General features: G+C 32.8%; 1 protein-coding gene across 10 annotated transcripts in view; it reads right to left on the bottom strand.

The window, feature by feature from the left end:
- The window catches only part of DENND1B (DENN domain containing 1B), a 292,006-nt gene that overhangs the window by 179,980 nt on the left and 97,367 nt on the right, over positions 1-14,659 (bottom strand). For all 10 annotated transcript variants that reach the window (XM_055234175.2, XM_055234177.2, XM_063613729.1 and 7 more), the window contains 2 exons: positions 3,958-4,007; positions 1,873-1,992 (listed from right to left, as the gene is read on the bottom strand). In XM_055234175.2, the coding sequence (XP_055090150.1) occupies positions 1,873-1,992; positions 3,958-4,007 (170 nt within the window). The remainder of the gene's footprint in view (positions 1-1,872; positions 1,993-3,957; positions 4,008-14,659) is intronic.

The following is a 14,659-nucleotide window of genomic DNA, read 5'->3' as shown; positions in this document are numbered from 1 at the left end:
CCAAGTAATGATAGTTTTCCTCAATTTAAACAGAAATTCCTAAGAATATTTATTCCACAAGCACATTTATAGAAACTATTCTAAACATTCACTAGTTATTTGTGAATGATTAATAAGTTCAATGTATTCAAAGTATTTTAAGAGTTCAAAACAAACGGCTCAGACTTTTAAATTATAAATATCAGGAGGTCAGTTTAGAGGCAGTGAGGTAAGCTATAAAATACAGACTCAAATCTTACCTGAAAATGATATTTACTCTCAAATAGGTGCACAAAAACAACAATAAAGGTGGGGGGGAGAGAGTGTGTGTGTGTGTGTGTTTATTGAGAGAGAAAGGGAGAGTAGGGGAGACGGGGAGAGAGGCAGAGAAATGCATGCTAACAACTGATGAATCTAGGTAATGTTTATATAAAAGTTTACTGTACCATGAAAATTTTTCTGTAAATCTCAATTTTTTAATGAAAAGTTTCAAAAATTCATTGAGAAAAATAAGAAAGCATATACAGTTTTGGTCTTTCCATTAGGGCAAATCCATCTCGGGCACAGTGCATAAAGATATACTCCCCTTTAAACTGTAGCTTTTGAAATTTCAGCATGAAACAATGATAAAAGGAACTCTCCCCACCATTTCCCACACTGTCATCTCCACCCCCACTGCCCAGCCAACCTGCTCCAAGTTCAAAAAATTAACCTACAGTTTTAAGCATGACATTCTTTTGGATAAAGTGTAAGTTTTAAGCACAATTGTTATCCAGATGAAAAAGTTGTGCTAAAGAGACAATGAGGGCACATTCACAATTCTATTACTTATAAAGCAGTTAAGCACTTACTTTTGAATAAAGATTGAAAAGAACTCTCCAGGTCTAACCAATGTTCTAAGTAAATTAACAACCTCTCAATGAATGATATAACTGTAGCTAAATATTAATAGCAAATGAACAAGAAGACTAATTTTATACCAAAGTTTTCTTTGTAATGTTATTTCATAAATTATTTCTTTTCCTATAAGCATTTCTAAGAAATCTAGCTTGACCAATATCCATATTATAATAATAGTTTGGAGTCCTATCTTTATAGACTACATCTGGATTTCTGATTCATCAGGACATATTGCAAGAATGCTAACCTTTAGAACCCTTTCTTCCTAACAGTCAGCAACTCAGATCCCAAGTCCACAGGCAGCAGACATACTCTAAACTACCTACTGAATCAAGGCAAATAATGGAGGCAATTAGGCAGGACAGATAGGACCTGTGGAAACTAGCAAGCTCATGACACAACTAAAAATCTGCTATTCAGTTCCAGCTTTGTTGCCATGGCAGAATTAATAGATAGCCTCACTTTTCAAAAGGAATTCGAAATATGAACTACATACAAAACTTCCTAAAATTCATAAGGTTAAAGTCCCTTAAAATTTTTAAAACACCCAGTAGCCAAACGAAAACTTCTAAATGCTTCTACCAGGTTCATCAGTTTGCAACCTCTGTCTTAAAGCAGCAGTTCACTTCTAAAAATCCAAGTTCTGGTTCAGTGACAGAAAATGGCATACATTAATTTAACTTATTTTTTTTTGTATTCCATTTAATAGGTGAAACTCATATATTATTTGAATCCATCTCTTTATATTTAGTTTTCAAAAATAATTCTACATAAATCTAATCTTGGGTAAAAAATCGATTATTTCAAGGAAAGTTCCACTATGTTAACGGTAAATCTTTAAACTTAACTGATTCTGTATACAGAAAATCAGGAAAATTATTTTTCAACTTGTTTTTAAAGAAAACAAGTTTTTCTTCATCCCAAGCACAAAAAGGTACAAAAGAGAGATAGTTACCTATTTTGCATCTAATTTTTTTTACTACAAATACTCACCTAAGAATGCATAAACAAATTGTGCCTCCTGACGTCAGTCTGCAGAATCCAAATCTCTGTTTACTTTCAATGTCTGTCAGTACAAAGGTAAAGTGCTGTCCAACTTGATTCTGAGACACCCTAAAATATAGTAACATTATGAAACATTGTGCCTTGTTTGACAATTTTCTTCAAGAAAAACAAAAACAAGAGTATATTTATATGTGACATTGGTTTCATCTTTCTAATCAGTTGGTTCTTGAAGATAGAACTATGTTCTAAAACTAAAGCAAGTGTGAAACATGTAAAGTAAACACCAAAATAAGTTGTAATACCTCATAGACTGAACAGTTCAGCATATATTAATCTCTTACTAGGAAATCATAAGGTAGTCTACCATAAATGTTCATAAGACTAAAAGTGCTCATATTTCATAAATTATCAAAATATTATTACTGAAACTGTAGAAGAAGCTAGAAATGATGACTAAGTCCCTTTCTTCAACTTTAGCCTCTTTTCTTAATTATTCTAAAATTGCTTAGATAGCAAATCATGTCACTTTAGAATCTAATGGCAGCCACTACCAACTCTGTTTAATTGCTTCTCCTGTTGACATTCTCACCCAATAAAGTACCCTACAAAAATACCCTTGGTATATTTTTTCTAGAATTCTCTTGTACAGCTATCAACATACTGAGGAATAAATTTCCAAGTACAAAATACAAATATAATTTCTACCAAAAAACAAAAGGCTTATCAGCTAAGCTGTAAAGAATTTTAGTCAACTTTGAAGTATCATACTACCATAATATGTGTCACATTTTGGTATAAGGGGCAATATAAAACGTTAGACTGAATCTTTATTTCTATTTAAAATATATGAATATATTTCCTAGTACTGGCTGTAATCTTGCCATTAGATAACCATAACTGAACTTTTGCTTCCTTGTCCCAAAATAAAATATCCATGATGCCTACACTTTGGTTTTGAAATAGCCATAGGGATTGTGCAGAAGGAAATAAATTACTGCCAGTATCAATGCTACAAACAGTTTTGTCAGGAAATGTTGCATTTCAAATGCTGAACATTTAACAACTACACTTTTCAGTGGATAGGTTTTTCTTACACTTTAATAAACTTAAAAAAAAAACAACCCTCTAGTGACAAATGTGACCTCTAGTGCCCAAGATTCATAATATCTTTTTGTAGCTGGATCCTAAATCTTCCTTACTATTAATATGAAACTTGTAACATTTTTGGTGGGGGTAGGGCAATGATTCCTCAGATGAGGTAAAACAGGGAATATCATTCATCAGCAATGCTTATTAGTACTGATTAGTCCATCATTCAGAAGGCTTTATCTTTAATACAGTAAAATCATAAAGACTCACTAATACTTACTTTGGCAAAGTATTTTCCTAAAATAAATATTCTTTCAAAAACCCTTCATACCACCCTCTTAGGTAAACTGAAAATAGAGTATAAAAAATCACATGAAAAACAATAAATGATCTGTTATGCTCATAGGGCTGTATGTTCCATGAAATTTCAACTCTATGCAATTTCATCATTCAGTATTTGTTCAGTGAAATATAAAAACAAGATTGTCAAAACTAGAGGAGTTTCCCTATAGCTTTCCATAATATTACACTACCTCTATAAAGCTATTCTTGAGAGACAAGTAGCCATGAGTTTTACAGCATGACACAGATGGTCTTTTCAATGAGGATGAAGTGAGATAGAAACCAGGAAACATACATCAAGACATAATTCTAAGACTCCAATCAAGGTCATATTAATATTTTTTTCCACTAGTGCTCACAATTTCTACCTGAAGAAGAGAGAATAAAGGGAAAAAATAGAACCTATTGGCAATGTGTTTTCAGACTTGTCTTAACTGGTCATAGTAGAGAAAATAAAAGATGTGATTTAAAAGGCTTCCTCTTCCACATATTAATAAATTTTCAACCTCTTTTCAATCTCTAGCCTTTTTGTGAGAAGCAGTAAAGAGAAGGGACATTTTATTTTATAAAAAGGCACATGTAATCATTTTAAGTATGTACTATAATAATCTACATTTATTTTAAATGATGCTTATACTGTACCTTTCAACGTCAAAGGGAAAACAGAACTTTGGCACACTCTGTAGTATTTCCTACAAATGGAAATTTCAAAAAAAAGAAATAAGTTTTAGAATATTTTTTAAGATGCAGTTAAAACTTCTTTGAGACATTTTCTAGGAGAAAAAGTTGCTTTCTTTGTCCTTAAGAAAAATAGCACAGGTTCCTAGACTAAAATAATTGATTATTAAAAAGGAATTAAGTTTGTGCTTTGGCAGATTGCACTGACAATGCCACAGAAACCCCAGGGGGGAAAGGCCTGGCCTGAAGGGTATTAACACCCTTCACATCCCCGCTGGGATTCCCTTCAACAAGGCCATATGGATTTTACAAGAAGCACCGCACCATATGGGTAAGCTACGTCTGCTGCTACTTGTACCACAGTCTAGCCATAGGGACTTCTGACAGATCCTGGCTCAAAAATATAAATGTTGTTTCAATTAAAATGCAGGCAGAGAAAAGGGAATGAAGTTGGCAGCAGAATGAATTACTGAGAGGTATAACAACCCTACATGTCCCATAGTCAAACAGTTAAAAAAAAAAAAAGAGAGAGAGAGAGAGAGACTTTCTATAGCCAAAGAAACATTTACATGATTCAATTCTTGGTATTAAGTTTTATCTTAACACTCTTAAAGAAATGTGTGTCTAAAAACAAGCTTTCAAAAATATAGCTTCTATTCTGTGCACTTTCATTTAAGAATTGCCTAATATGAAAATCAATGCTTTACTAAAACACAGAAAATAATCTGAATGATTTTGAAACCTTCAGTTATTTAACAGTCATTAAAAATAATTTTAAAATCTTTTAGAAACCATACACATTAAAAACTATAATAAAATACAAATAATTATCAGCTAGTTGGCAAAGTCTTAAAAATCTATTTTGTTATATTTGAAAAATAACTTTAAGTCTGATTCAAAAGTTAAACTTTAAACTTGAAGACAACATCATACAACTTCAAAGTCAGGCAATTTTACAAGACAAAGAGTTTTATAAGGATGTTTCCCATTAAAAAGAAAAAAAGCAAATATCTTAATGCAGCAGTCATCCTCACTGAACGATATATTTTTGCTACCACTTCTTTGCCACTAAAACTAAGGTCTACAGAAGTCATCAATATCTGAATATTTAAACCCTATACATAAATATAGCCTTGAGTGTTTTAAAGTAGAATTTCTTGCATTCTTTTAAAAAGGTAGACTACAATAAAGTGTCAACTAAAAATAAAACATTATAAAATTCCAATACCAATACCTAAGAAAGCTTCAGTGCCTTAACGCACATAAGCAGAAAGAAAAGGATCTTGTAAAAAAAAAAAAAAAAAAAAAAAAAAAATCTACTCTTAGGGCAGGGTACCCTGGATTGCTTATAATCATAATCATGTACCTTTAAAAATATGAGCACAGACTCCATATTAAGCAAAAGCTAACTGTTTCACCACTGACAATATTTTCTTAAATGTCGTTAAAAGAGTTACTAAACTTGCAGTAAGTTAAATTTTGTAAACTGAAAAACAGTTCATTGCAAATGAGACCAGTTCATTTTCACTTGACCATTGCTTAATCCTTATCTTGTACTTCATAAAGTGAAACCATTCACCATTTTTACTATACATGTGAACACTATTCAGACCTCCTCCTATAAAACTGTCCACATAATTTCTGTAACAATAAAGAACATATATTCAAAATTCAGTATCTGCCTCTAAATACACAAATTAGTAATACATTTCACATCAATTTTAAGACTCAAATTAGGATGAACGCTTCCCAGTTAGTTGCTCAATCTTTCACACCCTCCCCCTCCCTTCTTCCACAAGCAACACACATGCATACACTTCTGCGAAACAGCCTCAGCTCGCTTCCCAACTGGCAGAAGCATCCCTCAGGGGACAAGTCTTTAAACCTCTGCACTCTTTAAAATTCAACCAGCCAGCAGGTCTATAGACTAGTGTATAAACAGTATAGACAAAAAAAAAAAAAAAAAAAAAAAAAAAATCCTCTCGCAGCTTATGTCAGTGACAAAGCAGCTCAGCAGTTGACTGTTTCTCCCCTGACAGTATAAACTGGGTTTACACAGATCAATAGCTGGAAGTCCTACCTAGCTCCCAGGGCTTGGTTTTCTTCCTTAATTACAGGTGCTATTGAAACTGAAGTGTAAAAAGAAAAGAGAGAGACTTGGAGGGAAGCATAAAATGCATGCAAATAGCTTTTATGGATCCTCTTAGCAACAGTATTAATTGAAAATTATACTTCCACATTTATTACAAACGTGTGTATAAAGGCTGGTATTTTCACTACACAGTGTTTTTAATATGACACATATACAAACACACACACACACGCACACACAAAATCCTAGGTTAGCATCCACAGATTATGTGAAAGCTTTAAGACAATACTCTACAGAAGTTGTCAATTTTTCCTTTTTCTACAGACTTCTGCATTTAAAGAATACTCCTTAACCAAGAAAAATTATTTGGGATTCAGAATCCGCCTAACTCTCCAAAATATTTTATTTTTATGCCAAAAGAGTATATTGGCTAACACATGTCAAATGATAAAAACAGGAATAACAAAAAGAATGGATGGAATAGAATACAAAATTATGAACAGCAAAATGAAAGAGGTAATAATACATATTTCTGTGTATGTCCTAAAACAGCACTTCTACTATCATGTTAATGACTGGAAACAAGGACTGATGAAAATTTATATTTTGGGGGGTTTGGGGTTCCATACCAGTGTATCTCTAGTAATACGCATTACAATGAAATTGATCTTGTAAGAGAGAACTAGAGCCAACTGCTAGTGTTAGAGTGGTATAATAATTATTTATCCCAACAGGTTACCATTTAGCACCATAAATTGATCAACTGAAAAGGAAAACAAGCATTTAAGAAAGAATTTACTTCAAAAAAAAAAAAACACTAAAGTTTACATCTTAATCAAAGTTCTTAGAATTTGTTCTTAGAACAAAGGTCTTTGAATTTATCTGAGAAAAATCTAAGATAAAATGAGATGTGTCATTGTCAATATCACTAATTGTTATTCCTCCTTCTCAACCACTTCGTCCTCCACTGTACACTGAAATACTAGTGTTCTCTGAAATTCCATAGTTTCTTCTCTTCCCTACTCAGTAAGATATACCTGTAAGCAATCTCATCTATACCCATAGTTTCAACTACTAAATCTCTTAGTCTTGTAGTTTAGATATTTCTCCAGGATTATAGCTCTAACTACTTTCTAGTATGACTTTCTAAATGTTCCCAGACACCTCTGACGAAGAATGTACAAAACCGAAGTTGTTCTTTTACTTATGGTCCTTATCACCTAAACTGGCAGCACCATCTACCTAGTTACCCAAATCAGAAACATAGTAGTTACCATGACCCCTCCTTTTCCCTGACCCCCACATATAATTAATCACTCACCAAGTCCTTTCATTCAATTTCATAACTATCTTGCTCCAGATGTTCTCAATGGAGGGTGGAAAGGATTAGAAAGAAGATGAAGAGGTTTTAGAATCACTTGGGAGTGTTTTTCACAACACAAATTTGATTGCCTACACGAAACCCACGAGGGTCTTGAGACTTTAACTTCAGTTTGAATAGCACCAATAATTAAAGACTAGGAGTAACTGTATCAGTTAAGGGTGCTTAATGTATGTAAGGAAAAGTTATACTCTCATAGCAAGAAATGACATGGTTGACTTGTTTAGAGACTGTTTAATTCAACATCTACCTCATGGACCCAGAAGTCTTCCCTCCTGCCCTGCTGGGCTAAATTTGTTGGCTTTTTCCTCAGCTATCTCTACTCATGATCACAAAATGAGCTTCCAGAGTTCAGCTCATCCCATGAAGATACATCAGTGTTCAGTGAAAGAAACCTCCCTTTCTGTCAGTCTTTTTATCAGTGAGGAAACCTTTCCCAGAAGTCTGATCCCTGACTTTCCCATTACATTTAATTAGCCACAGGGTCATAAGCCACTCCTAAACTAATCCCTGGCAAGGGAAATGGTTATCTATGCTCAGTTTAGCCTTAGACTAGTTAGAGTAAAAGTCAGAATTCAACCCATTCATCTCCCAATAACCATGACACATGTAATTATAGAGAAATACAAGTGAAGTATATTTTACTTCTTAAGAATCCTCATAATATTAATCAAATATTATGTTTATACTAAAATTCTCAATAAAAATATTACACCATATCATATAAGGACAATTTTAAACTATCTGTAATTTTATTTCATATGAATAACACTTTCAGAATCATTTTGCTACAACTAAATGGGCTACTTGTCCATTTTAATCTAATTTTTCACAAAGGCCATGAATTTCTGAAACAATGATTACTTAATTTTGAATATTAACCCCCAAATAAGTGAGAATTACCTAATACTACACATTCATTCAATTTATTTATACTTTACACAAGAGAGTAATAACTGAGATTCCCAAACAGCACTTAGATGTTCCAGGGCACCACAGCAAACTCTCAGGGACACTGTCAGATATTTTAAATTTTCAAGGGAAACAAAGTTATATTAACAGGGTGATTAAATCAAAATGCATTTTATAGGGGGAATTATATTAATTTGTCAAATTACAGAGATAGCCTCTCTATCATCTTTTATTTTTTAAGAAGTGTTCTACTCTCACTTATGAGTGAGAATATGCAGTGTTTGGTTTTCTATTCCTGTGTTAAGTTTTCTGAGGATGATGGTTTCCAGCTTCATCCATGTCCCTTGGAGAATACATTTTTAAACTTAGGGCCAAAAAGGAACTGTCAGGACAACTATGCCCAGTGCGGAATTTTTCTCTTGGATTTTACTTTTATGTAGTGTTTTCGTTAGAAATAAATCCCTCTTTTACCCCTCCTCCTTCAATTAGGGAAAGCACTCTAAGTCTGTGAATTCCAACACTAAAACTACTTAGGTTATTAAATCTGATCAAGTTATTTTTCACTATCAAGAATTTAAAATAAATTTATATTATTAGAATATTAAAATAACTGCCATGAAGCAAATACATTCCGCTATAAAAAGAACTATGTTATAAAATATAAATTTCAGGAATGTCAGTTCTATGTGCATAAGTCTTAGGTGATGAAACCTATGCAATCACCTTAGTTTGATCCAATGTCAATGAAAAAGACTAGATTGGAAGCAGTGGAGAGTGACATTACCAAAAAAAAAAAAAAAACCAGAAGATTATGCAGATTCAACCAACTGTGGATTAAAACTATTTGGAAAAAATACAAATAATACATATAAAAAACCAATATACTATAACAACTATTAATAGAGCATTTACACCATATTAGATAGTTTAAGAAATCTAGAGATGATCTAAAATATATGGGAGGATGTGCATAGTTATATGCAAAACAAAAGTCTCATTTTATACAAAGGACTTAAGCATCTGTGGAATTTTGGTATCCATGGGGATCCCAAACCAATAGGATTATATATATACACACATATTCCATGTATTTACTTACATATATTATAAAAATATATATGTATCCAAATATTTTGTGTATGTATATATTTATATATATAATCTATATTTACAACAAGACAAGTGGTGTGCTTGGCAAATAAAAGGCAAAATACATTTATTCTCATTAGTTTAAGAAAAGAGAAGTATTTTAAAAAATCAAAGTGTATATATAAGAATATGGGTTTCCAAGGGTTTTGTTTTTTTTTTTTCAAAAATTCTATTAAAAACTGTCTTCAAAGTTATGCCCCAGCCAGGCACGGTGGCTCACACCTGTAATCCCAGCACTTTAGGAGGCCAAGGCAGGCGGATTGCTTGAGCCAAGGAGTTCGAGACCAGCCTGGGCAACATGGTGAAACCCTGTTTCTAAAAAAATATACAAAAATTTGCCAGGCATGGTGGCATGCACCTATAGTCCCAGCTGCTCAAGAGGCTGAGGTGGAAGGATTGCTTGAGCCCTGGAGGTGATCACACTACTTCACTCCACTTTACTAGGTGACAGGGACCCTCTCTCTTAAAAAAAGTTGTGTCCCCAGGTTAACACTAGCTTTTAAGCAGACATTTGAATAGAAATTACCCAGCTCTATCTAAGAAAAAGACATTTGGGAAGACTACCACTCTTTTCCCTTGATAACCATATAACCTCTTACCCCCTTCAGACTAAATATATCTCTGCTTCATTCACTCCTATACTAACTAATAATATTTTCTAGATCAAAGAAATAGATCATAAAATAGAACACTGCCCATATTTGCTTACATTTCTAGATACTAATGTATTTTTAAATGAATATCAAGCAATCATTTAAATCAAGATAAGTAGACTTAAGATAAGTAGGAAAAAGCTTCAAGTTTTAGAAAGAAACAAGTTTTACAGCAGTTGACTAATGATCAGTTACCATGACTCCAACCCACAGCTATGTGCTATTGATAGTAAAGGAAATACAATTCCTAATTTTCAAAACTAAGGAGACTTTAGATCATTAGAAAATAGATGTGTGCAACCCAATAAATACATACATTTTAAAGTATGTGTTTTATTGAAAATAAAATAAAATTATATTCTTAGATTTAAAAAAGAAAATAGATGGATATTCACATGTACACAAGCACACACACATTAGGCAGCATATCAAAGTAGCCAAGTGCATGACGTACTTAACTCATTCAAATTCTGGTTCTGCAAACTACTGGTTATGTGCTCCAGTTTCCTCATCTAGGAAACGGGCAAAAATTAGTGTCTATCTCATAAGATCACACAAGGATTTACTTGAGGAATTTATATGAGGATTAAGTGAAAATAAAATAAAAATCCATATAAAATGATTAGGATACTATCAAGCACATTAACCACCCCCAACAACTGTTAGCTCTTTTATTAGTCAGCTATTTGTTCTAATAACTCTTGTTATATGAATTTAAATTCACATATATTTAACAAGTGTTTACTAAGCACAGTATAATATTAAAGGTCCTGTGTCCAGTGCTTGTTGCCAAAACTTTAACATACTGAGATATAACATGATGAAAAGCATTATACTGAATAACCTATCTGCTCTTTTGAAGATTTTTCATGTATTTTGTAAGTAGGTATGGATGTGGATACAGATGTATGTACAAATATATATTTTAATATATGCAACTACTTCTATCTAACCAAACACAATAGAAGCAAACACTGTTAACATTGCAAAGTTATCCAAATGTACCTACCTAATGATTTCATCACATACAAAAAGCTTACTTTGGACTACTACATTGGCTGCTTTCTTTCAAATTAAAAATACCTTCAGAGTCATATCAACAGATATTTTCAATTTAAGGGGGACATACTGATCAAATTCTTTTATTCATGTACTTATTCAACAATCCAATAATAAAGATTAATTACCAACTCTACGTAAGGTACTGGCCAGTTTGAGGAACAGAAGTATTTATTGGTCTCATCTACAACCTAAAAGTAGGCTTTGTCTTCAACTATCTTGACAAAGGGTATTGCTAAAGGTAACCTTAGAAAACATCCTTTTTGTATTATTGCCTTGTATTGCAGAATTTTGGTTTCTATTTTACTTTTGAAGCAATCTTTCTTTGTTCTTTGTCAGTCTCTATTTTACATTTCTCCTCAGTCTTGTAGACACCAAACCACCATATTATTTCTCTTAGTCTTCACACCTAGTCTATGTTCATATTATCTTTCTGTCATCATATTCATGCAAATATTCTCCATTAACTGCCCAGGCCATATATTAGAAAACTGATTTTTGTGAAACAGATGGAACATAGTGATAAAATATGTTCCAGAGCAATAAATTATAATTAACTTTGGTTTTTTTTTTTTTTTTTTTTTCTGGTTCTGCCTGGAACCTAGTTCAGAACTATCCCTAAACTGTTTGTTTTCCCAAAATAGTAAATCCTGTGATAAACCAGATAGGACTCTTGTGGTTTATCTAGTTGCTTCAAGAAACAATAAGGCCTTTAGTTTTCAAGAATAAATCAGGGACTCTACATTTTAAAGTGTGTAAAAATATACCTTTAGCTAGTTCTTATATTCTGGCGTCAGTGGCATATTATTAATTATTTATTTAAGCCTTGAATGTCTTGGAAGTCTATGAGATCACCCAGTAGAAATGAGATTCGTGGTGTATTTGAAAAGTTTGGAAAAATCATAACTGATTTTTCATTCAGTTATTTGGAAGCTTTGTCTAGAGGAACTAAATTATAATTACACAATTTTTAAAAACAGATTATTTAATGAAGACTATTTACTTAAAAGGTATAAAGTCTAGTCAGTACCACTCATATATTTACAAACTCAACGTGAAATTATACAAATAACTAATTTTTATGTATATTCACTTTGCAAATATTTAATACATTAGAATAGCAATCACAGCTAATAACAATGTAGAGTAGTAAGAGCATTGGTAGGTAAATTGAAAAATAGTAGGGACTCTAGAAGACAGACATATAAATCAATGTGTGACAGGTCTAGGAGAAAAGTCCCAAAGGAAGAAATCCTATGTAAATAGAGAAATGAAGAGCAAATAAGAAGTTGGCCAGGCTACAGCATGAGGAAAGAGTGGTGGAGGGGATATAGGGGTGGTCCTTCCATCATATGAAAACATATGTGCAAAGAAAGGTCTGGAGTTGAAAAAGAAGTACAAATGTTGAGATAGTAAGTAATAAGACAAATTAGATTGAGAAATAACCAGGGGACTGATTATATAAGGCCTTTAGGCCAATTAAAAATTTAAGACTTAATACAAAGGGTAAGGAAACCATTCCTTCTGGCAACACTTTACATATATCTTCTTATTATAATTATCAGTAGCATTCTCTTTTACTTTCAAAAGTATCTGAGTTATAATTTACATTAGTGGAAATCAGCCAGTGTTTGTCTGGGGTAGGGGGAGGAGTGGAATGAGGAATCAGAGTGGATATTAAATAGATTAACCAGGAAGCAGCAGGAGGGAACTTCCTGGAGTGATAGATTAATACAAGGTATCTTGAAAAGAATATGGGTTACACAGTTGTATGCATATGTCAAAACTAATCTCATTGTATATTTAAGATCTGCATTTCACCACATATAAATTATAGCTCAAAAATAAATTAATAAATATCTCAGTTTGAACAATAAATCATATAGCTACCCTAAGGGAAATAAAGGCAATTTGAAGGGTTTAAAGCAAGGAAGGGATATGATTGGACTTCAATTTTAGCAAGATCACTCTGGCTATAGTGTGAGAAGTCTGAAAAGGGGTAAGACTAAAGGCTGGGGGATCAGATATAATGCTTTTACAGTAAGTGAAGTGTATGGTGCTGGCCTGAAATAAGATAGCTGCAGCAAGAATGCAGAAACAGGCACGAAACTGAGATATACAGAGGAGTAAAAATGGAGACATACAAGAGGTAGCTGGACAAAATTTCTGGTGCTCCACAGAGAGAACCTGGTCTGGGACTCGCACTGATTAAAAGATATAAAAGCAATAAGAGATATTATTATTGTATTCTCCAATGTTATGAAATATAAATATCCTTCTTCATATTTTTATACTCCCATCAATAAGCAACTTTATTATCATATTCTCAAGTATGAAATCACTAAATTTTCTCTTACAACGATGAAAACATGTATCTTTATTTTCCTAACCACTTGTATCAAGACACAGGTTTTAATGTGTTCAACCACTTTTGATCTTATAATCACAATATGTGATTGATTAGTTAGCAACCAGATCAATAGAGTTAGTGGTGAATCAGAAAGCTCTAGTTGTTACAGTTGGAAAGATCAGTTGGAACAAGTATGTCTCCAAAGTTTTTGCAGCTGTTTTCAACTTCGGAGGTGCCCTAGGGCCTAATCAGTGCCTGGCACATTACCCACGCTAAGAAAAAATCTGAACTCATGTAAAACGACACCATTTTAGCACCATCAGAATCAATTTGCCCTGATAGACATTTCAAGTAATATGATTTAAAAGAGTCTGCATGCTTACTTTATCTTCCTAATAAAGACAAGATAAAATAAATGCTTACTCTGTGCCAAGTTCTGACCTAAGCACTTAGCATACGTTATCCCATTTAACCTTACAACAACCCATGTTTCATTCCCTTTTATGTGTGAAAAAAAATTAAATAGAGTGATTGAGAGGCTAAGTAGCTTGTCCAAAGTCAAACAGCTAGCAAATAATAGAGTTAGGATTTGAAAACAAAGCCTGAAGCTTCAAACCATTATGCCCCAACCCTTTGTATTTTTTTACATTGTTTTCATCGAGATTGCAATCTATAATCAGCAGATGCCTAAATCTGATGCCTACTTGATCCTTATACAGTGTATATTATCCATATACATAAAGAGTTAAGATTATACAATAAATACTTCAGAACCAAGGTTCAATCTGGTATATAAAAAAATAAAGGGATGGGGTATGAAAGAATGGTAGATGAGACAATATGTCATAACAAATGAGAGTCTTATCTGCCATAGATTGTTCTATTCCCTTGAAATTATACCGTGAGGCCAAAAAAAAAAAAAAATGTTACTTATATCTATGCTTATTTGTTGCTAGTGAGAATATCAGATTTACAGTAAAAACATGTATTTAACTCTTTTCAAGTAATAGACTTATAAATAAGAGCTTAAACTGATTCCTTCTCACAGATGAGCAAAACACCAAGTAATT

Source organism: Symphalangus syndactylus, chromosome 19, assembly GCF_028878055.3.
Source record: "Symphalangus syndactylus isolate Jambi chromosome 19, NHGRI_mSymSyn1-v2.1_pri, whole genome shotgun sequence".
In the NCBI taxonomy this organism is placed as follows: domain Eukaryota; kingdom Metazoa; phylum Chordata; class Mammalia; order Primates; family Hylobatidae; genus Symphalangus; species Symphalangus syndactylus.
This window is presented reverse-complemented; position numbering and strand designations above follow the sequence as displayed.